This window comes from Gouania willdenowi, chromosome 6 (assembly GCF_900634775.1).
Source record: "Gouania willdenowi chromosome 6, fGouWil2.1, whole genome shotgun sequence".
Classification (NCBI taxonomy): Eukaryota; Metazoa; Chordata; class Actinopteri; order Blenniiformes; family Gobiesocidae; genus Gouania; species Gouania willdenowi.
The window spans coordinates 511,545-535,794 of NC_041049.1; the positions used below are offsets into that span (position 1 = coordinate 511,545).

The following is a 24,250-nucleotide window of genomic DNA, read 5'->3' on the forward strand; positions in this document are numbered from 1 at the left end:
TGCTAACAACAGCTCTGTCCATTAGGCCAGTGGTTCTCAACCTTTTTAGCCCACAACCCCTAAAATAAAGGTCCCAGAGAGCGGGGACCCTCCAAAATAAAGGTCCCAGAGAGCGGGGACCCTCCAAAATAAAGGTTCCAGAGAGCGGAGACCCTCCAAAATAAAGGTCCCAGAGAGCGGGGACCCTCCAAAAATAAAGGTTCCAGAGAGCGGGGACCCTCTAAAATAAAGGTTCCAGAGAGCGGGGACCCTCCAAAATAAAGGTCCCAGAGAGCGGGGACCCTCCAAAATAAAGGTTCCAGAGAGCGGGGACCCTCTAAAATAAAGGTTCCAGAGAGCGGGGACCCTCCAAAATAAAGGTCCCAGAGAGCGGAGACCCTCCAAAATAAAGGTCCCAGAGAGCGGGGACCCTCCAAAAATAAAGGTTCCAGAGAGTGGGGACCCTCTAAAATAAAGGTTCCAGAGAGCGGGGACCCTCCAAAATAAAGGTTCCAGAGAGCGGGGACCCTCCAAAATAAAGGTTCCAGAGAGCGGGGACCCTCTAAAATAAAGGTTCCAGAGAGCGGGGACCCTCCAAAATAAAGGTCCCAGAGAGCGGGGACCCTCCAAAATAAAGGTTCCAGAGAGCGGGGACCCTCCAAAATAAAGGTTCCAGAGAGCGGGGACCCTCTAAAATAAAGGTTCCAGAGAGCGGGGACCCTCCAAAATAAAGGTCCCAGAGAGCGGGGACCCTCCAAAAATAAAGGTTCCAGAGAGCGGGGACCCTCCAAAATAAAGGTCCCAGAGAGCGGGGACCCTCCAAAATAAAGGGTCCCAGAGAGCGGGGACCCTCCAAAATAAAGGTTCCAGAGAGCGGGGACCCTCCAAAATAAAGGTTCCAGAGAGCGGGGACCCTCTAAAATAAAGGTTCCAGAGAGCGGGGACCCTCCAAAATAAGGTCCCAGAGAGCGGGGACCCTCCAAAATAAAGGTTCCAGAGAGCGGGGACCCTCCAAAATAAAGGTTCCAGAGAGCGGGGACCCTCCAAAATAAAGGTTCCAGAGAGCGGGGACCCTCCAAAAATAAAGGTCCCAGAGAGCGGGGACCCTCCAAAATAAAGGTTCCAGAGAGCGGGGACCCTCCAAAATAAAGGTCCCAGAGAGCGGGGACCCTCCAAAATAAAGGTCCCAGAGAGCGGGGACCCTCCAAAATAAAGGTTCCAGAGAGCAGGGACCCCCACTGTAGCTGAAGGTGGTTGAACACAGACATGAACATTGAAGAACAGTCATGTGGAGACAGGACCATCTATAAGGGGGAATAAAGGGGAGATTTTTGGGGTCCATCCATAAAGTCAGTAAAATGATGGTCTATTGTTCTATGAATCTGTGATAACCACATTTATTTATTCATCTGAATAATATCCACTGTTATCCAGGAACGTTTATTATTATTATTATAGTCATCTTAAAGATGGAAATCATGGTTTTAATCACTAATAAAATAGGTTCAAAGTGAATAAAAATGGCAGAAAAGGAGGTGAAATGGGATTTTAAAAACCACAGAAATTGGTTGTAAATTAGAGTGGATAAAAACAGACAGAAAAAGTGGGAAAATGGTTCAAAGTGTTTACATTTGAAAAATTAGTTTAAAGTGTTAAATAATGGGCATGACTAATGATGAATGTGGTTAAATTTGCAACAAAAATAATCATGAAATCTGGTGAAAAGATGTTAAAAGTGACAATAATGGATCAACATATGTGACATTAGGTGTAAAAGTGGTAGAAAGGGTTTATAAGTGATGAACATGTCTGGAAAGTGAAAAAATGTGTAGAAAAGTCATTAAAATGTGATGAAAATAAGTTAAAATATGGTGGGTTTGGTGTAGTGGCAGAAAAAGGGCAACAATGGGCTCAAATTGTTCAGAAAATATTCTTAGTTTCTTTAAGGCATCTGGTGACCACCTTTCAGTGTCTCATGACCCCAAATGGGGTCCTGACCCCAAGGTTGAGAAGCCCTCTGTTAGGCTAATTCTGATGTTGAGTGGGTGCAGGGAGGCACATAAGAAACATGTATTTGGTGAGAAAGGTGATATTTAATCCTAAGGGAGCGGTTACACACGGCTGATTCACGCCCAGAGATAACAGAAAAACTACATAATATAGTAAAACTGCACCTCCCACAATGCACCATTTATTTAAAGCCACAGGCCATGGCGATCAACCAATGTGTGTCATATCCTGACTGAAATGGCAGCTTGAAGGTATAAAATGATTCAAAAAGTGCTTTGAATGTGTTTTTTTATTTATTTATTTTTAAATAAAAAGGTGCACATTTTGTTTATTGGTGATACATCACATTAAACTTTTTGTTGTGTGTGTGTGTGTGTGTGTGTAGGACATGTACGGGATCGGGGAGGAGGTCTTCCTCTCTCTGCCGTGCGTCCTCAATGGCGGAGGCGTGAGCAGCGTGATCAACATGACTCTGACCGACGGGGAGGTTTCTCAGCTGAAGAAAAGCGCTGACACGCTGTGGGGGATCCAGAAGGACCTGAAGGACCTGTGAACGCACAACACTGCTACACACACACACACTCACACACTCCTTTAGATAAAATCACCAGCTTTAACTTTGACTCACACTGTTACACACTGTTGTGCGACCGTGTGTGTGTTGTTTGTGTTAAAACTCCTCCGTCCCTCAGTGTGTGTAACGTTGCTTTTACACACCCATGACCCAATAAACCTTTGAACACTTACATCTGTGCACATGTGTCATGTTTGTGGTGCTTCGCTCACATCGTTAGCAACAGGCTAAAGAAGTTAGCTTAGCATGAGGCGCTAGCTTCCATGTGCTTACGCTCCATAGTTAAAAACACACAAATTAATTAAATTGTTTTAAATAAAGCAGGAAGTGTTCACACTTTGTTAAACTTATCCTTTGCCTCTGGAAAAAAGCCTCCAACGATGCAACGTTAGTTTCCTAGCAACGTGCAGGGGCTGTGCTAAATAAAGGGGCGGGGCTTACTCTAATGGTTGAGGTCGAGGTGAAGCTTCATTCTCAGGTCACTTCATGGCTTTAAAACAATCTGTTCCCTATGTTGGCTGTATAGGAACAGGTTTCATGTCAGACCGTGACCTGTCAGTGTTGGGACGATTTTGGTCCACAAACCTTGAGTTTGAAACTTGTGCTTTGGAAAGCTTCAGTGTGTATTTCAAAGTGTGCATCATTAGGTCACTACCTTAATCAGTAAATCCCCTTCAAAATAAAAGCACGATGTATTTATTTTTCGTGTTGGTTGCTTTTATTTTGACAAGTCTGTGACCAACAGGATGTGAAGACGACATAGAACAGGAACCCTTGTGTCATCTTTTTGAATTTAAAAGCTGCAGGTTAGTGTTTGGATATTTAGTTATTAGACAAACATCAACGCTGAAAAAATGAAACTAAAACTCTACAGTAGACATAGTCAACTAGTGGCCATTTGTGCGGCCTTGAAGGTATACGTACAAAATTGCTCCCAAAAATGCACAAACAGTACAATAAACAAAATAAGTGAAACACACATAATGAATCAGCAAACATACAAATGAAATAAGACAACAAAAAGGACAAAATTAGAGATGCACCGAAATGAAAATTTGTGGCCGAAGTCGAATAAAATATAAACACTGGCCGAATATCGAATGCAGTTGTTAAGTTCTTCACTATTCTTTTAATACTGCATAAAAAGCCTAGAATACATTTTTAGACATGTTTTTTTTAAAGAAAGTAAAAAATGTTTATTGAATATTCTGACATTTTTTTAAATATTCCATTGCTTTTCATAAAAAGCACAACAAAGTTTATCATTTATATTAACCCTTCAAATAAAACAAAATATGCATTCCAAAAAAAAATCTAAAGTACATTAAAGGTGAGATATGATAATTAATGACTTTCTAATGGTTTATCTACAGTGATAAACATCATTTAGCCTCATTCAGAGGAACAAAGTGTAAAAAGTTATGTTTCCTCTCTTGTTATTACATATTTTATATAAAGTCAGCTTTAAACAGGACAGTTGGATTTTGCCCACGTTGGCAGGTGACGTCACCTAACACGCCTCCTAGAATGTTAGCTCCTCCCTCTCCAACTATCTAACAGCTAAAACAAACACTGCTGTTTAATATAGAATATATATTATACTTTATTACCATATATGTAAATACAAACTGCACTACTTTTTCTGCTGCTGATCGTGTTGGGAGTCACTGCTTGGAGCCACGGACCCATTGTTTACACATCAGCTGTTAGCACTCCATGCTAATGCTACACCAGTCTATGCAGCGAGACCCGGTTAGTGTAAGGAGGAAACGCTGGAGATATTTATACGTATTCATGGCTCACAGCGCTAACAACGGACTCTGTGACGGACTACAGAGAGCGGTAAGCGGAAAGGAGAGAGTCTGGCTGTGTTTGTGTGTGGAAAGGAGGAGCTGCTGCTGTTCTGCTCCTGCAGCAACGCGCACACACTTTTCTGACTCAAAATCACTGCACGTTGTTTGATTGCGTCATTGTGTCGCGCTACTATTCGGCCTTGCTTTTAACTCACTAAACTGAAGGCCGTATGTGGCTTTTTTTGCAATATTCGGCCGAATATATTTGGTTACCAAATATTCAGTGCATCCCTAGACAAAATACACAAAAATATCAGAAAATAAAGCAAACAAAACGAGAGAGATGATGCATCAGTCACAAACACGTGAAGCAGAACAAAGTTTATTAAACAGCAACAGACTGACGGAGTCTGTTATTAACATGATTAAGAGCTTTCTGGGGGGAGTTTGCATGTTCTCCTGGTGCTTCCTTCTACAATCCATGAACGTGTATATGATTAGGAACACCGACAGAGCCCTGGCAGCCCACGTGATGGGAGGGCTCTGAGTTCAGGATGTTAGTCCTGTCTGTCATCAAGTGTGTGTGTTGTGTGCGTCATCACATGCGTGTGTGTTTTAATGCTGCGTTCACACTGAATGCGTCTTCTGCGGCATCAGATGCATCTGCCATAGAAAACGTACCACAGGGTCCACAGGATCATAAAATGTCCCCATTCGCATCATACGTATGTCTGAAGCGAAGCCCCGCCCACCAGCGACACATCCAACTCGGTGAGTTTCACTGTCTGCTGAAGTGAGGAGCTGTGCTCCTTTTTCTCCTCTCACAAACATAAATCACCAGTGAAAAAAGCCCGTGTGATTAGCGGCTAATGCTAACCTAGCTCAGTGCTACAGAGAGAACTTTTACCTGCTACTACTGATTCTCCTCTACATCTAATCCTTCCTAGTCCGGTCCCTGTTCTAAAGGCCGTGTCCTACAGCTCCAGGTGGTCACACACAGCTTCTACTCCCTGGTTGGATGGGTGAACAGACCGGTGTCTGTGTTAACGTGATGTCATCGTCAACAAAGACTCTGATTGGCTTTCGTCATGCGAAACAGCCGCATATGAGTTCAATATTTTCAGGTGTGAGTAAAATAGAGAGCGTGCTTGCGCGGCCATCACACTTGACGTGCGGATCGTGTACCGCACCGCCGCACAGCAAAGATTTTGCATCTGGGACGCATCTATTCATTGACTGTATGTAATCTGGATGTACGGGCATTTCGTGATGCATTCGGTGTGAACGCAGCATAAGTAATCGTGAGGATGGGATGAAGGCGGGGCTCTGCGATCCCTGAGCAACGCCCCACATCCTACGTGAGGGATGTGGTCACAGCCTATGACATCATCATCGTCTTCGTGGTCTCTGATGAAGGAGTGTTCACACTATTTAGCTCCAAGTACATTCACATAGTGCTCATGTTTATTAGAACAGTAATAAGTGCGTGTGTGCGTGATGATAAGATGGTACAGACACATGCAAATGTTCATCATTAAGGCACTGGTTTACATGGAGAGGGACCAGCTCAGAACCAGTAGAAATGTTGCTCCTAACCAGTAGAAACGGTAAAAACCAGCATCATAAAGCTGGAACAGACCTTATATAATCCTCAGAAACCTCCTGAAACCAGTGGAAAGCCATAAAAACCAGCAAACCAGTGGAGACTGCCCCCTGCTGGTCAGCTCCTCCTACTGAAACAGGGTGACCCCTAGTGGACGAAGGAGGAACAGCAGCAATCCATCGTTACGGTAATGAAAACTGATCAGGCCGTTTCCGAGTCACATGTTGTCTGCATATTATTAACTTTAACATTCAATAGCTCAATGAGAAATATCGCTCCAGGACTAATCAGTGCCTCATGTGGTCAGCGGGGCCGATGGGAGGTGTAGGTCCTGGAGTAAAGCGGCGTGTAGTGGGAGGAGTGGCTGTAGGGGGGGGAAGGGGAGGAGCTGTGGAAAAAGGAGGAGGGGGAAGGGGAGGAGCTATGAAAGGAGGAGGAGGAGTAGCTGTGGGAGGAAGGTAGGAAGGAAGAGGAGTAGAAGGACGGCCTTGACGAACCAAAGGAGAGGCGGTTTTGGTACGACGGCGTCCATGTGGGGCATCGCAGCGCCAGCAGGGGGGAGCGGTATGGTGAGACCGGAGCGGAGCCAGGCTGGATGTGCCTGTTAGAGAGGTCAGGGGTGTAGTTCCTGGTGTTTGAGGATTCGGGGGTGTAGTTCCTGGTGTTTGAGGGTTCGGGGGTGTAGTTCCTGGGGTTTGAGGGTTCGGGGGTGTAGTTCCTGGGGTCGGGGGAATTCCTGGAAAGGCCTGAGCGTTGCAAAGAGGGAGGAGTGCCGTGCGAGTCTACCACAAGCGTCCGCACGCCGAGCGTCCACCTTGTGGAGGGGGAGGGGGAGGAGCTCTCCACAGTGGGCGGTCTCTCTGCCTCCTGAGGACCTGTTAAGGAGGACACTGAGTGGGACAAAGGAGTGCAAGGAAGCATTGGGGAGGTGGGCGAGGTGAGTGAAGCGGAGGTGGAGCCTGAGAGGGAGTGAGGGGCAGACTCCGAGGGCCGGACCTTACCGGTACTGGTTCTACTGGTCCGGCCTCCCCTGCTGTGATGGCTCTGCTCCTGGTCGAAGGCCAGGTCCTCCAACCGCTGTGTGAGCGCCAGCTTCTGCTGGATGGCCATCCTCAGGAGGGAGTTTAACGTCTTCTTCTCGTCCTCAGCTGCCGCCAGCTGTCTCTGCATCTCGTCCAGCTGAGTCACGTACTCATCACACCTACAGGCAGATGATGAAGGTGAGGACACATGCTGCCATGATGAGCGTGCACACACAGACGGCTTCTGACCTGGTGGCAAACATGGCTCTGAGGGACGAGAAGGTGGCGGCGTCTTCCTTCAAAGCCTTTAGTTCATTCCTCAGCTTTGTCATCGTGTCCGTCACCATCGACTTCTCTGCTTCATACTTACTCTTCAGGTTAGAGAGAGCACCCTCTGCTGTCTGAGAGCACACACGCGCACGCACGCACACACGCACGCACGCACGCACGCACACACACACACACACACAAATTACTTCTAGTTATTTCATACATTCTCCAAAGCCCTCTCTTTTGGAAAAGAGAAAAAATAAAGATGGTGGTCATTTTTCAAGATGGCGGCCAGCCACTGCCTAACCTCGGTTTGTTTTGCTGTATCTTCACATATAATTACTTCTGAGAGATTTTTATCCTCTTACAAGGTCATTTTAACAGGAATCTTGTTATTGTTGTCATCAAAATGTATTTAACTGCCAAGATGGCTGCTGCAAAATTGAAATGACAATATCTCTGTGGCCTTTCAACATAAAGACAGTTTTTGGGAGTAGATATTGGTTTCTTTGGTTGTAGATCTCAATAAAGCCATTATTTCTTTTGTTAGAATACGTTTAGGATTGGGGTGGAAACTTACAAGTACAAGAGTGCGTTTGCGCACAACCAGGGCACAACAGTGTCAGCTAATCTAGCTTTACTAATACTGTTGTATTAGACTAGCAGTTGTAGTATAGTTCAGTGTCCCAAATACTTTCTAACAGCCCCATATCAGTTAGCTCGAAAACCATAGTTTGCATTGTGGGAGAGCTGAGCCAAGGGTAAGGAGACATACAGAAGTTGCTATATGTACTTACCTGGCCTTAATCAAAAACTGAAATGATGGCAGATGCTGATCCAATATTGACCAACAGGAAAACTAACTGGATTTGCTGTCTTTGTCAGAAGGACAAGTTATCATGTCGCAGAACATGATGGATACTCAATGCTGGCAAGGAACATTCTATGTTCAGAGAAATCCATAAAATGCCACTGATCATGAATCCAGCTAGGATTGATGAAGACGATGGCATAGACGCCACACTGAGAAAGAATCTGGCAAAATACCACCTCAGTTGCTTCTTGTGGTTTAAAAACACCAAAATAGAATGGGAAATTGCTTCAATTTGTGGGGATGCTTGAACATCAAGTCACAATAGAGATTCAGACTAAAATCACATTCCTATGTCTGTTAGTTCCATTTTGCGGTGGCCATCTTGGATGCAATCTATATCACAGTTAGTATGACTAAAATAACATCTGTACCAATTTTGTTGACCCTAAAAATGGTGGATTATGCACCAAAATAATTTGTCTATGTCTGTTAGTTCTTGAAATATCAAATTTAGGTTTTTTTCTATGGCCATATTGGAAAATAGTCGCCATTTTGAATATTCGCATGGTCAATGCACTTTTCCGATAAAGCAGAATCTGTAAAACATTTGTGCCAAATGTTATGGTCATGTCACCATCTGAACCATTGTTTCAGTTATCTGCTGCACAAAGGTTGGTTCCTGGTAAAAGACTCAACCCAAAGGTTACTGGTTCTTCTGATGAATCTGAACATCAGGAACCAGTAACAGGAGACGTCCTCACCTGTCCACCTGTGTCTCCTCCGTCTGTGTGACCACTAGGTGGTGCTAACACTCACTTGTTTGTTGGCCTTCAGCACCAGCCTAAGGGTGGAGATCTGCTCCCTCTTGGTGCTCAGCACAGCTTTCAGCTTCAGGATCTCCTCCACACAGCTTTCCTTGTCCATGTCCATTAGAGGACACACATCTCTGACTACGGCACGGCGCCGGGACCGCTGCAGGCAGAGCTCCACGGCCCGCTGGAGCTGCTGCACCTGAGGATCAGAGGAAGGAGTGAGACTGGGAGGAGGACCAGAAGCTCTAGGGTCATACCTGCTCTCTGATGATGGCGTTGAGGTTGTAGATATTCATCGGTTCCCTGCTCGTCTCTAAGGGAGGGGACGAAGATGACGATGAAGATGATGAGGAGGCTATGAGGCTGGGTGAGTGTCCAGGAGGCGAGCGAGGCTTGGCTAACGCCTGAGCAGAGCTCACGGTGTCCTCCTCTTTGGGCGGAGACCCTCCTGCGGCCGTAAGGCGGCGGGCGAGTCGCGGTGTGAGAAGCACTTTGCTGTTGTCTGAGGACGAGGATTTGAGGCTAACGCTGAGGGCTCGGCCCTGCCTGCAGAAACACGGGGAGGATAGCGTTAGCATTAGCGTTAGCATCTGAGTCTGTTTCAGGTGGTCAGTGGTGGTCAATGGTGGTGGTCAGTAATGGTCAGTCCAGCAAGCGGGGGGCGTCCCACCTGTAGTAGTCCAGCATGACGCGCTGAGGTGTGGTGTTGTTGCAGAGGCAGACGTGGTTGTAGAGCAGAGCTAGCTCCTCACTGAGTGTCACCAGCTCGTCCTGAGCTGCACTCAGAGCACGGCCAGTGTCGGTGGCTGTCGTCCTTGCCACCTGTAGCTCCGCCTCTAAGGCCTCCACCTGTGGAGCAGCAGAGGGGGGGGGGGGTCAGGCCTAGGATCTAGAGGAGAACCTGACCTCCAGTCTGAGGAGCACCTTCTCCTGAGTGTCCCTGCAGCTCTGCTCCAATGTGTCCGTCTTCCTCTGCAGGTTGTGGAGGTCGCTCACGTGTTTGGGCGTCTCGTCCTCATTCAGCCGCTCACGGAGTTTCTTCATCTCTGCCTTCAGCTGCACCACCTCTGTCACCGCTGCTCTGTACCGACACTTCAGCACCTCCAGGCCAGAGCTCTGGCTCTCCTCAGCTTCATCTGGCTTCTCCCCCTCGTCACCTTCCACATGCTGTAAGGCTGTGAGGGTCCGGCCAAGGCGCAGGGCGACTTGCTGCTGATCGCTGAGAGCGTTCTGAGTGAGCAGCAGCTGACTCTGGGACTCCTGCAGGCTGTTCATCAGAGCTGCATTCTCACACTCAACCTGTAGAGCAAACACAGGGAAGCTCACACTGAGTCCACACAGTCCTCACCATGCAAATTAACACCACTGACATCGCTTAGAACAGTGGTTCTCAACCAGCTTAGCCAAAATAAAGGTCCCATAGAGCAGGGACCCCCACTGTAGCTGAAGGTGGTTGAACACAGACATGAACATTGAAGAACAGTCATGTGGAGACAGGACCATCTATAAGGGGGAATAAAGGAGAGATTTTTGGGGTCCATCCATAAAGCCAGTAAAATGATGGTTTATTGTTCTATGAATCTGTGATAACCACATTTATTTATTCATCTGAATAATATCCACTGTTATCCAGGAACGTTTATTATTATCATTATTATCATTATTATTATAGTCATCTTAAAGATGGAAATCATGGTTTTAATCACTAATAAAATGGTTCAATGTGACCAAAAATGGTGGAAAAGGTGGTGAAATGGAATTTTAAAAACCACAGAAATTGATAAGACAGAAAAAGCGGTAAAAACTGGTTCAGTGTCAATATTAGAACAATTATTTTAAACTAGCAAATAATGGGAATGACAAATGGTGAATGTGGTTAAATTGGCAAAAAAAAAGCATGAAATATAATATTTTTATTATATGAAAATAAAGTGACAATAATGGGTCAACATATGTGATATTAGGTGAAAAAGTGGTGGAAAGGGTTTATAAGTGCTGAACATGTCTTGAAAGGCATGGAAATGTGATGTAGAAGTGTCAGAAATGGGAGTAATGTAGCAAAAATGCATTAAAAAGAGCAAAAATATGGCGAGAAAATGTGATGAAAATAGGTTAAAATATGGAAAGTTTGATGTAGTTGCAGAAAAAGGGTAAAAATGAGCTGAAATAGTTCAGAGAATATTCTGTTTTTTTAAGGCATCTGGCGACCCTCTTTCAGTGTCTCACGGCCCCAAATGGGGTCCTGACCCCAAGGTTGAGAAAGCAAGCTGAGTTAGCATTAGCCTGCTAACCGTGAGCAGCTGCTGCTTCAGCCTGGTGACCTCTGGGACCTTCATCTCACTGCAGAGGTCAGAGGTCGAGCTCCTTCCTGTCCTGTTGCTTCCTGTCATGTGACCGTTCCACCTGTGACAGAGCAGAGGGGTCAGAGAAGGTCCTGGACACCTGCTGTCCTGCTGAGGGCCGGGTCACCTGAAGGCTTCCTCTGAGCCGGGTGAGAGCAGCGTGGTGGGTGTGGCTGCGCCGCTGGGAGGGGCGGAGCTAAAGACCAGGTGGGCGCTGCCCGTGTAAGGCACGTCGCACATGCTCAGGTGCAGCAGCAGCTCTCTGCGTAGCGCACTCTTCTGCTCACGCTCACTCTTCACTGACTCCAGCGTCTCCTCCAGCTGAGCCTCGCACACCTCCTTCAGACGCACGGCGTCCTGCAGCTGGGCGCCCAAAAGCTCTGCCTCCTCCTCCAGAACCTTCAGCTCGTGCTTCAGCCCTTCATACTCCACCTGCAGCAGGAGGAAAGGCAAGGCCAATTTGTTTGTATAGTGCATTTCATACAGAAGGCATCTCAATGTGCTTTACATGATCAAAAAGTAAAACAGAAAACATTCAACAGCTTAAAATCAACAAGAGCATTAAAGTTGGCAAAAAAAAACATTTAAAATCATCAGTAAAAACATTCAAAATCATTAACAAACACATTACATCAACAACATGTTTAGAATTGACTCAGTTGGTTGAAGACCACCTTCTCAATGATCTTGGCCATGAATGGAAGGTTCTGATTGGTCTATAGTTAGCCAGTATAGAGGCATCCAGTGTTCTCTTTTTAACAGAGGTTTAACAGCAGCTACTTTCAGGGATTTTGGTACGGTGCCTGATTGGAATGATCAGTTAATTATCTGACACTAATCAGTGATAAATGACTTTACAACAGTTTTAAAGAAGTTTGAGGGTTTTGTGTCAAGGAAACACGTTGATGGATTCAGCTGCTGAACAGTCTCCTCTATTGTTTTTGGGTTCAGTGTAATAAACTCTAACATTGTAGTTGACTACATTGCTATTTTCTGGTACGGCAGAGACGCTGCATAGTCTCACTCCGCTGTAAGGCAGGAGGAGGCCACGCCCCCTCCCGAAAGCACATAGCTGCTCTGCCTCTGTTCTCATAGCGTGTTTTTATGTGTTTGCACATGCTCAGTCAGTTCCCCGAGATGAAAACCATTTACGCCCAAAGGCAGCTCTCTACGTTGCCTTTGGACGTAACTGTGCTATGCTAAATGCTATACGTACGTTCACAGTGCATTAGTTAATTGATCCAGCATGGCTGCTGCTACGTTCTCTAGCTATTGGGCGGGTTAACACTACAGTCAGGATGACAGCACTAGAGACGATAAAGAAACTTTGTGTTGATGAAAAACAACATGTTTTAAAAGATGGAGACCAACACCTGAGCTACCAGACCTTCAGCAAAGATAAGGTCAGAACATTGTTGGTACTTTCTACAGTGAATGGAACAAAAGGAAGGATTGACTTTGTGGATGCTCCTCACTGAGGATGTTCTGAGTTGTTGTTGTTGATATTTTCTCCATGTTTCTGTGTTTACAACACAAACAACAGATGTGCTGTCGTGTCATGAGATATATGTTGTTGGGAGAGTATGGAGGCTATATTAAATAATTGTTTATGTTTCTTTAATGGTGTTTATGATGTTGATTTTGTTAGATTAACACTTGCCAGCCGAAACATATAAAACTGTCATTGGTGTCAACATTGGTGGTCTTTATTTGCAACGGCCTGACTACCCAACCCTAGTGCTCACGGCACGTCACTGATCTGGGGAGTTGTGAGCTTTTCAATTACAGAAAATAACATGCGAGAGTTGTTGACATTTTTAGCAATAATGTCAGAAAAGTATTGCTGCCTTGCTTTGAACAAGCCATCATTGAATTTACACAGACTTATTTTGTATAGTTCTAGATGAATTTGGAGCTTTGTTGATCTCCATTTACGCTCAGCTCTTCTACAATCAGATTTTTAATTCTGCATTATCTCAGTCCTCCTCCAAGGTGTTTTCTGTGTGTTTGGTTTTCTCTTAGTTTTGATTGGAGCCACCACATCTATGACATCATAGACTTTTGTATTAAACTCATCCAAAAGATCATCAACTGTCTCAGCACTCAATGTTGGTGTCATTGCTATGGCTTCCATAAACTGTGCACTTGTGTTTTCATTTATGTACCTTTTCTTTAAACACACATAACTAGGGGGAACAGATGTTACAGTCTCTAGGTAAAAAAAGACACAGAAATGATCAGATAGAGCTAAGTCTCTTACATCAACAGCAGAGATATCAACACCTTTAGAGATAACCAGATCCAAAGTGTGACCTTGAGTGTGTGTCGGACCAGTCACATGTTGTGTAAGACCAAAAGTATCCATTAAAGCATACAGTTCTTTGGCAGTATTGTCCATGTTATTGTCTACATGAATATTTAAGTCACCTGTTATTATTAAAAAGTTGTATTCAGTGCATACAACTGACAGCAGTTCAGCAAACTCATCCATGAATTCTCCAGAATATTTTGGGGGTCTATAAACGACTAAAAACAGAACTCTTGAATCACCCTTCAGTAAGAATGACATATATTCAAAGGAGATAAAATCACCAAATATTATTTCTTTGCACTGAAATATTGATTTAAAAATGGCAGCAACTCCACCACCTTTCCTGTAAGTACGACACTTATTGAAATAAATAAAGTCTTGTGGTGAACTTTCATTGAGAATAGTATTACTGATACCATCATTCAACCATGTTTCATTAAGAAATAAAAAGTCCAAGTGATGTGTTAAAATAATATCATTAATTATTAGTGACTTGTTAACAAGAGATCTAACATTAAGAAGAGCTAATTTTAAAGACTTTACTGGAGACACTGGTGGACTTTTTGAATGACATGTTATAGGAGTCACATTTTTATCTCTATTAAGCTTTTTGTTTTTCTTTAATTTCACAATTTTACCTGTGTTACCTGTCACCACAGGAATTAAAGAAGCTGCATTAACTCCATAAGGCCCTGACTTTTTCTGGTTGTTCCTAAACATAGAGCTATTGCAGTCTAGACCCAGCACACATCAGACCTGTGTCGCTCTAAGATGAACACATCTGGCCTGAGGGGAAGAGTGATCCTGGGCCTGGTATCACTGAGGAGGGATGGGTGGTGCTGATTGGTTCTTTAGAGGAGATAAGATGGGACCATGGTGGGGTAAAGGGTGGGGTGTCAGTCTTGTGCCAGCCAGAACCTGCTCGTTCATCTGGGCAGTTAAATCCAAGAAGGCAGGGGTAGGAGAGAAGCTGGATGAGGTGGAAGTAGGTGAATTTTGGGGTGAAGCAGGTGGGTCCTGAGATGTGGGGGTTGGGTTGACCTCTTCATTTTGGTGATTTTGATTTCTTGATGGAAGCTCATGGACTCCATGTTCTTTCCTTGTTGTTTTGTTCTCTGATGGTACATGTTGTCCTCTGTCTTTATCAGAACTGATAGCAGTGTGACTGGTGAAGTAAAACAAGTTGGATGTGAAGAGTTTTACTCCAGCCTTGTTTAGACACAGTCCATCTGCTCTAAAAAGATGATGGCGTTCCCAAAAAAATCAGAAAATTTTCTATAAAATTTAATGAAAGGGAAGCACAAGCCAAAAATAAAAATTTATTCAAAGAGTAAATCCTTGAGAATTTCAGATCTCCTTTGTGGACTGGAGGTAACGGGCCACTGATGAACACTTTAGGCTGTAAACAGCTCAGTTTTTAGCAGATGGGTGAAATCCTGCTTTAACACCTCAGACTCCTCCTTGGCTAAATCATTTAACCCAAAATGAATTACAACATTCTTCAGATGTGGGTAGAAAATATTCTGTGGGTCTTTAAAAATCAGTCAGAATGCTCTAAAACAACTGGCACTGAACGAGTTAATCATATTGTGACGTTTGAGTCCAACTTTTGTCTTTTTCTGTCAGTTTTGCGTTTGTTTTTCAGTCATTTTCATGTTTTTGTGTAAGTTGTGGGTGTTTTTGTGTTAGTTTTGTGTGTTTTCTGTCGGTTCTCACAGTCGCTGATGTCTGATCATTTGTACAATAAATGCCATGATTGTGATCATGTCTCAGAACTCAGTGGGAATGAAGTGTTGATGGCTCTGTTGGAGATCAAAAACACTTCTGATTGGTTCTCTTCTTCTTCTGTGAACCTTTATGGCTCTATCTGTGTGTGTGTGTGTGTGTGTGTGTGTGTGTGTGTGTGTGTGTGTGTGTGTGTGTGTGTGTGTGTGTGTGTGTGTGTGAGTGTGTGTGGGTGTGTGTGTGGGGTACCTGGTTCTGTCTGAGCGTGGACACCATCTTCTGCAGTGAGATGTTCTCCTCCTCTAAATCGCTACAGTCCTGCATCAGACCAGCTTCTCTCAGCTTGTTCTGTCTCAGCTCCTCCTGTAGGTGGCGCTGCTGCAGCTCCAGTCTTTGGTTGCTCTGCTGGTACAGATCACACACATCAGATCAGGACTAGGAGACGGCGTGGGCGTGGCCTACCTCTGTGAGCTCCTCTAGCAGAGTGCTGAGCTGCTGCTGGTCGTCCTGAGCTCTGCTAACGCTGGTCTTACTGAGCTCCAGCTCCTCCTGCAGCTCCAAAACACGCTGGGTGTAGTACGCCTCTGTAGACGCTGACTCACGCAGCAGCGTCTGCTCGTTGCTCTCACCGTCCTCCGCCACCTTACGCTGGGTGGAGTAGGCGTGGCCAAAAGCCTGCACAACCACAGGGGGAGGGAGTTAGTGCTACCAAAGAAAAACATAAATGTACACTGTAAAATACTACATATACACATTAACAAGAAAGAAAAATCCACAACACACTGACCACCTGTGTGTTATAGGGTAGGTCAGGTGTGTCAAACAAGGACCGCGAGCTGCAATTGGTCCCACCAGAGCAACTAATTTGGCCCATTGGGGGATTTTTTTAAGTAAAAAATTTCAGAAAACATCACAAAAAACAAAACACATAAGACAGAAATGTGCCAAATGACAACAGAAATACACAAAATTTTAACAAACTAGTACAGTGCCCGTCAGAAGTATGCAATTACGTGGGAGCGTAAGGGGTATATTTGCGGGTGCAAAATGTGGGTGCAATTTTCCTGGTTTAATTCTATGGGATATGAGCATGATAAATGTGTTTGTTGTTTTTTTTTTTTTTTTTACTCACTTTTATATTTTGTTTGTTTGGTGTATTTTTCTGTATTGTATGTTTTTTGGAGTCATTGTGTATTTTTGTATCTTTCTGTTGTGTATTTGTGAATTATTTGTATAATTATTATTTTTGTTGCCATCGTAGTGATTCTGGAATCATTTTGTGTATTTTTTGTATAAATATTGTTGAGTTTTTGTTTTATTTTACTCATTTAGTATATTTTTATTATAAATACCGTGTGTGTGTCTACATCCGACTCCGTGAACGCGCGTCAAATAAATAAATACCGTGTGTGTTCCAGTGAATGTTTGAGACGCTGATAACAAAACTCCATAGACATTGTAGCGCCAATCAGAAAAGTAACAAAACTGTGCAAAACAAAACGTAAAGCTCCAAACTACATGAGTGAGTAAGTAAATTAAAGTATTATCTACAATTCGGCTGTCTTTTTTTAAAAACAAAAATATTTTTTTTACCTTTGAACCGAGTGGTCAGAGCTTAGCTTCCATGCGCGGCACCACAGAGAATCTACAGTTTTCCAGATGGAGAATTGAACAGGTTGGAAACGTGTCTCTAAAAGACTCACCAGTGTCTGATGGTTTCAAACAATCTATTCAGAGCTCCATGTTTAGGTCTAAACGATCTTCTCTATCGATCTGTGTGTTTACAGCTGCTTAGCTGTGTGCGCAGCGATTGGCTCTGGCCGCACACGTGACTCTTGCTCTTACTCTTGAGCTGTGCAGTGAAGATGGTGCACTAGCGCCCCCTCACACCCTGAGGTCAAAAGTTGAATAGGTTTCATTTCGGGGCCGTTCAGAAGTGAAATAAAATTAAAATAAACATTTTAAAATGACCAACTCACTCCAAAATAACAGATACACACACTCGGAGTATTTGGAACCCGTCGAGCGAGTTTCAAGTCGAACTGGCACTGCGTCCGGTAGATATTTGCTCCACACACACACACACACACACACACACACACACACACACGCACACACACACACACACACACACACACACCTCCCTTGAATGATAGTATAGATATAGATAGATATAAACAAAACTGACGCCAAAAACACAAAATGACTCAAAACACAAACCACAAACAAAACAACAGGAATACTTGGCAACATCTGGACCAGGTTAAGAATTGGATCAAACCTCAGCAAATACTAAAGTCCGGCCTCCTGACCATTGTGATTGGTCTGATGCTGCTAACTCCGCCCCCTGTCACAGGAGCGTGCACTAGCCAGGCTGACATCACCTGGGTTAGTCAATGTGTTTATATCCTGCTTCATTGTACAGAGAATGTTTGATTAGCTGAAGCTAGCGCATACATCAGGACAAAGTGATCCAGCTTCATAGTACAGGCCCTCATAGTGTAGATGTGTGTGATCTCATCCCACAGAAGAGCTTTTGCTTTTGGAATTTGATTTGTCATCATGTGACCCAGCTTGTGTGTGTTGTGATGAAGATGATGATGATGAAGGTGTGTCCTCACCTCCTGCAGCTGCTCCAGCTCCATCCTCAGAGCCTCCTGCTGTGCCTCCAGCTCCATGTTCTGCTCCTTCAGTCTGTGGTTCTCCTCCAGCACCGACAGGCCACACTCCGCTGCCCGGACTTTCTCCCGGTTCGCCTCCTGCAGCTCCCGGTTCAGCCGCTCCACCTCGGCCCGGCACTGCTCGGCCGTCTCCCCGCATCCCGAGGCTCCTCCAGCGGCCATCGCCCCTCACAGCCTTCCTCCTCCTCCTCCTCCTCCTCCGGTGCTCATGCTCCGTTAGTAGTGCTGCTAACACTCACCGATGGTTCATCATCCTCCCGCTGTGCACACACACACACACACACACACACACACACACACACACACACACACACACACACACACACACACACACACACACACACACACACACACACACACACTTCCCTTGAATGACAATATAGAGATAGATAGATATATATAGATAGATAGATATAGCTAAATATCAACAAAACTGACTCCAAAAACACAAAATGACTCAAAACACACACACATATACACAATTTGTCACTTTGTATTGGGAAGAAACAAAAAGTAAATTTTTTCACCAACAATTCACAATCCACCAATAACAGGTCCGCGACCTACAAGCTGAGAACCAGTGACCACTGAACTAATATATTCATGTTGTTCTTCCTTTGTTCATGTGCTTGATAAAGTTTTTTAAACGCTGGTGAAAAAAAATGTGTTGCTTTTATTGTGAAAACCGTGACCCGGTAGTGCTCGTGCTGCAGCTGTGTGGTTCGGTGACTCTTTCCTCCGCAGAGACGCATCGTTGCTAGTTAGTTGCAATGTTGTAGCTATTAGCACGTTAGCAGTTAGCCGTTCCTGTGCTGGGTGAAGCCGCAGGACTACCACACAGCTCGGTCACCTCCTCACGGCCTCCCGGTGCCTCAGCGCGGTTAAAGCCTCTCCTCCTCTGCGGTCACAGCCCACTGTCGTCCCGCGAACCGGCCTCCCGGCCTCGGCTCCGTTAGCCTAGCCGCCAAAGGAGCATGGCGATGCGGCAGACTCCCCTCACCTGCTCGGGGCACACCCGGCCGGTGGTGGACCTGGCCTTCAGCGGAGTCACTCCCTACGGATACTTCCTCATCAGCGCCTGCAAAGGTGAGCCTGGAGACGGTGTGAGGCGGAGTTCGTGACCGGCTCATTCTGTGACCAATGTGATGACGTGCTCAACCACTAACATGTTATCTTTGTATTAAATACTGTAGTACTATTCCAGGGGTTCTCAACCTTGGGGTCAGGACCCCATGTGTGGTCGTGAGATACTGTGAGGGGGTCGCCAGATGCCTTCAAGAAACTAAGAATATATATTTTACAATTTGAGACAATTTTTGCTTATTTTTTTAACCCTTTTTCTGCAACTACACCAAACTCACTATATTTTAACTTATTTTCATCACTTTTTCTTACCAAATTTTTGCTCCTTTTAATGCATTTTTCAACACATTTTTTTCCACTTTCCAGACATGTTCAGCACTTATAAACCATTTCCACCACTGTTACATCTAATGTCACATATTTTGACCCATTATTGTCACTTTTAACCTCTTTTCACCATATTTACTGATTATTTTTTGGCAATTTAACCACATTTACCATTTGTCATGCCCATTATTTGCCAGTTTAAACTAATTGTTCTAATATTGACACTTTGTATCATTTTTACCACATTTTCTGTCTGTTTTTATCCACTATAATTTATACAACTTTTAACCAATTTCTATGGTTTTTAAAATCCCATTTCACCACATTTTCCACCATTTTTGGTCACTTTGAACCATTTTATTAGTGATTAAAACCATGATTTCCATCTTTAAGATGACTATAATAATAATAATAATAAACGTTCCTGGATAACAGTAGATATTATTCAGATGAATAAATAAATGTGGTTATCACAGATTCATAGAACAATGAACCATCATTTTACTGACTTTATGGATGGACCCCAAAAATCTCTCCTTTATTCCCCCTTATAGATGGTCCTGTCTCCACATGACTGTTCTTCAATGTTCATGTCTGTGTTCAACCACCTTCAGCTACAGTGGGGGTCCCTGCTCTCTGGGACCTTTATTGTGGAGGGTCCCCGCTCTCTGGGACCTTTATTTTGGAGGGTCATGGTCTGAAAAGTTTGAGAACCACTGGTTTAAATAACGTTTTTGGTTTAATTTTCAAATATGAATTAAAGACTAAATCTCTTTATTTCCTCATCATGTCACAGAGCAGATGCTAACCCGATGCTAACCTTTCTATTGCTCTCTCTGCTCCACAGATGGTAAACCCATGCTGCGTCAAGGCGACACGGGGGACTGGGTAGGAACGTTTCTGGGTCACAAAGGTGCGGTCTGGGGAGCCACTCTGAACACAGACGCCACCAAAGCAGCCACGGCCGCCGCTGACTTCACAGCGTGAGTGTTTCCACACGGGCTCGGGACGCCGTTTAACCACGCTGTGGGTAGGAAACGCAACATGACAGTAGATGGTTCCAGGAAGTGACTGTAAAGTAATGCTAAGCTAGTGTGTGTGTGTGTGTACGCTTTCACAAAGTGTGTGTTCCCTCTCAGTGCTTTTGTGTGTGTGTTTACAGGAAGGTGTGGGACGCTGTGAGTGGAGACGAGGTTCTCTCACTGGCTCATAAACACATCGTCAAGTCTGTTAACTTCACACAGGTTAGTGCTGGGAACCACTTCACACACACACACTGCATTTGGCTCCGCCTCCATTCAGGATGTAAACACACAGCTGCACATGTTCATTTTTGGCTAACAGACAGCATAGCATAACCCTAACCCTAACCCTCTACAGGACAGTAACTGTCTGCTGACGGGAGGCAACGACAAACTGCTGAGAATCTATGACCTGAGCAACCCTGAAGCAGGTGTGTGAGAGAAGGGTGTGTGAGAAGGGTGCTGTGGTATCTGACGTTGTGTTCTCAGCTCCACAGGAGATCAGCGGTCACACGGCGGCCATAAAGAAAGCTCTGTGGTGTAACAATGACACACAGATCCTTTCTGCTGCTGATGACAAAACTATACGGTCAGAGCTCGCCACACACCACGGTCTCTGTATGTGTGTGTTTTAATCATGTGTGTTTATGTGCAGGCTATGGGACAGAGACTCTCTGCAGGAGGTCAGGACGCTGACCTTTGACCTCTCAGTGAGCAGCATGGAGTATGTAGCTGATGGAGAGATTGTTGTGATCACATATGGAAAAACCATCGCCTTCTACAACGCACTGAGGTACACACACACACACATTAAACGCGCACGCACATTAAAAACGCACACACACACACACACACATTAAACGCGCACGCACGCACACACACACACACACATTAAACACACACACACACATTAAACACACACACACACAGATGCTAATGTTGTACAATGTCATTAAAGCTTTTATGTAAATACTTATGTTCCTTGTATCACACACAGTTGTGTAGTAAAGTGTGTAATGTGGTTGTGTGTCCAGTCTGGAGCTGATAAAGACGGTGGAAGCCCCCGCTCCCATAAACTCCGCCTCCCTCCACCCAGACAAAGACTTCCTGGTTGCTGGAGGTGAAGACTTCAAACTCTACAAGTTTGACTACAGCACCAAGGAGGAGCTGGGTGAGCGTTAGCATTAGCATTAGCTTGCTGAGGGCGTGTTGAACGTTAACATCTGCTCATGGCCCCACAGAGTCGTATAAGGGCCACTTTGGCCCTGTGCACTGCGTGCGCTTCAGTCCTGATGGAGAGCTGTACGCTAGTGGCTCTGAGGACGGGACACTGCGTCTGTGGCAGACCGCCGTGGGAAAAACCTACGGCCTGTGGAAGTGTGTGCTACCAGGTAACACACACACACCACATGTGCTCTGATCTGAGGGTCACATGACCATCATTCAAAATAACCAATCAGAGCAAAGACACAGGAAACTACAAAAACTTTGTGTTTTTGTTTTTAAGAGGCATTTTTTTGTGTTTTTTTGTTATAAATCTAGACATTATACAGTATCATTGTGTTGATTCGTGTTGCCGTTTTGTGTTTTTTTTAAGTCATTTTTTTGTAATTTCCGAGCGTTATTTGGAGTAAGTCCATGTTTTAACTGTCATGATGTGTATTAGTTTAAATCGTTTTGTTTTTCTTTTATTTTGTGTATTTTTCCATAATTTTTTTTGTGTTTTCTGAAGTGCTTTTGCACAGTTTTTCTGTAATTTTATGTATTTGTTTTGGTTTGTGAGTCCTTAGATACATTTTATCAGTGACGTGCTGTGACCACTAGGGGTGGGTAGGCAGGACGTTACAAATGTAGACCACCAATGACAATTTCATATGTTTCTGCTGGAAAGTGTTAATTCAGATCAACTTTATTTGTATAGCGTAATTTACAACTAAGTCATCTCATAATCATCATAATAAAGAAAAAACCCAACAAGATCCACATGAACAAGTATTTATCATCTAACAAAATCAACATCATAAACACCATTAAAGAAACATAAACATTATTTAATATAGCCTCCATACTCTCCAACAACATATATCTCATGACACGACAGCACATCTGTTGTTTGTGTTGGAAACACAGAAACATGGAGAAAATGACAACAACAACAACTCAGAACATCCTCAGTGAGGAGCATCCACAAAGTCAATCCTTCCTTTTGTTCCATTCACTGTAGAAAGTACCAACAATGTTCTGACCTTAGCTTTGCTGAAGGTCTGGTAGCTCAGGTGTTGGTCTCCATCTTTTAAAAGATGTTGTTTTTCCTCAAAACAAAGTTTCTCTATCGTCTCTAGCGCTGTCATCATGACTGTAGTGTTATCCTGCCCACTTTAGCTGGTTTAACTGAATCATGGTTTTAAGTCAGGTTCAATGTGTGAAGTGTTTCTCACGGTTCCTCGTTGTGGTGTTGTTTTTGTATAGAAGACCTTGGAGTGGAGAACACTGACCAGGTGTACACGCCCCCTGAGATCAAAGCCTGAGGCTGAGGGTCCTCTAAGGCGGGGGGAGGGGGGCTGCAGAGTGCAGCAGTAGAGCTGAGGGAGTGTCTCTGCTGCCTGCTCGTCTCTCATCAGCCCCTCCTCTGTGATGTCCTGGCCCTCCCACAGCCCCCATCCCTCTGGTTTCTCCTCAGTTTTCCCTTCACAGAGACGACAGAGCTGCTGAGGTTCTTTCCTGTTTTCCTTTCTTTGTTCACCAGTGTTTTATTGAGAACATCAAGTTTAATGTCCACGTGAAAGGGAAGAGATGTCACTGGATTCTTCCGTTTTGGTTTCTGTCCTCATTTGTCCAGTGGTTCAATAAATACATGATGCTTTTATTTTGAAGCTCTGAGCAGTGATTTTACTTTCTGTGCTGCATTAAAACATTTTACAACTTAACAATATTCAATAAAAAGACTGAAAACAACCGTGATCGAAGAAAGACATTTATTTTTTTTAAATGCCGTTTTGTGAAATCAGGTACCAGTCACAACATAACATGATTACCAGTCCAATCGTAACACCAGCAGACAAATATGGGTCTCTGACTCGTAACGTGCAGTGTTTAGAGTGTTTCCTTTCAGTGGAGTAATAAAAACATCTAATGTGAACAATTTAAGGTAAGATGTTTCTTCTTTGTGTTTTTTATCAGCAGAAGAGTTGACACTGATGTGAAATAAAATGTGATTGTTTCATGGTTAAATTTCACAAATGTACTGATTCTTTCCAAAAAATAATATTTTGCACAAGTTTACATTCACGGGTGAAAATGTCAGACTAATAAAGAAAAGCCTGGGCTCTTATTTTGAAATCATGAACTGTAGATGGCGCTGACAGCAAAGTGATAATTCAATAAGAACAAAGGTTGATCTCACTTTAAACAGGTAGATTTCTTTATGCAAATTAGGTTTCAAAATATGTTTTTTGTATAAAGTATTAAAATAAAATAAGGTAGCAAACAAGTAAGAAATGCTGTTAAAGTTTTTATTTATTTTAGCTGTTTATAAAGTTTTTCATTAGTTATTTTAGCTGTTAAAGTGTGTATGTGTTTTTGTTTTAGCTGTTCATTAAGTTATTATTTTAGTTAGTGTTTTTTAAATTATTTTATCAGTTAAAGTTTTTTAAAATGTATTTTTTTTTTAGCAGTTAATACAATTTGTCTTTATTTTAGACGTTAAAGTTTTTATTTTTTTATTTTAGCAGATAAAGTTTTTATTTATTTATTCATTTGACATGTTTTAGCAGTTAATAAAGTTTGTTTTTATATAATTTTGTAGCCGTTAAGGAAGCCAAACCCCCCCACTCCCCCTGCTACGGCTGCACCTCCTGCTCTGGCCACCAGGAGGCGCCACTC

General features: G+C 43.8%; 3 protein-coding genes across 5 annotated transcripts in view; 2 read left to right on the top strand and 1 right to left on the bottom strand.

Annotated features, from left to right (window-relative positions):
• ldhba (lactate dehydrogenase Ba) overlaps positions 1 to 2,735 on the top strand; it is a 14,439-nt gene extending 11,704 nt beyond the window's left edge. Inside the window, exon 8 of the mRNA XM_028450978.1 lies at positions 2,375 to 2,735. Coding sequence (XP_028306779.1) covers positions 2,375 to 2,542 — 168 coding nt within the window. The 3' untranslated portion in view covers positions 2,543 to 2,735. The remainder of the gene's footprint in view (positions 1 to 2,374) is intronic.
• A 2,636-nt stretch (positions 2,736 to 5,371) lies between these two features.
• LOC114465739 (protein bicaudal D homolog 1-like) lies at positions 5,372 to 18,282 on the bottom strand. Of its 3 annotated transcripts, XM_028450941.1 has the most exons (12): positions 17,877 to 18,098; positions 15,718 to 15,930; positions 15,505 to 15,660; positions 11,347 to 11,651; positions 11,169 to 11,280; positions 9,802 to 10,176; positions 9,548 to 9,726; positions 9,135 to 9,423; positions 8,882 to 9,076; positions 7,231 to 7,382; positions 6,961 to 7,160; positions 5,372 to 6,834 (listed from the first exon to the last, which is right to left on the bottom strand). In XM_028450941.1, exons 1-12 carry the CDS (start codon positions 18,096 to 18,098, stop codon positions 6,263 to 6,265), a joined length of 2,970 nt encoding a protein of 989 aa, XP_028306742.1. In that variant the 3' UTR covers positions 5,372 to 6,262. The 3 variants fall into 3 exon arrangements, with proteins under 3 accessions (XP_028306742.1, XP_028306740.1, XP_028306741.1); XM_028450939.1 differs by having other exon boundaries at positions 5,372 to 7,160; positions 17,877 to 18,282; XM_028450940.1 differs by having other exon boundaries at positions 5,372 to 7,160; positions 15,505 to 15,657; positions 17,877 to 18,281.
• Positions 18,283 to 18,603: 321 nt separating this feature from the next.
• On the top strand, positions 18,604 to 23,323 carry strap (serine/threonine kinase receptor associated protein). Its single transcript, XM_028450979.1, has 9 exons — positions 18,604 to 19,022; positions 20,194 to 20,329; positions 20,509 to 20,590; positions 20,727 to 20,799; positions 20,858 to 20,957; positions 21,024 to 21,161; positions 21,403 to 21,539; positions 21,610 to 21,759; positions 22,838 to 23,323. Exons 1-9 carry the CDS (start codon positions 18,911 to 18,913, stop codon positions 22,894 to 22,896), a joined length of 987 nt encoding a protein of 328 aa, XP_028306780.1. The 5' UTR covers positions 18,604 to 18,910; the 3' UTR covers positions 22,897 to 23,323.
• The last annotated feature ends 927 nt before the right edge of the window (positions 23,324 to 24,250 follow it).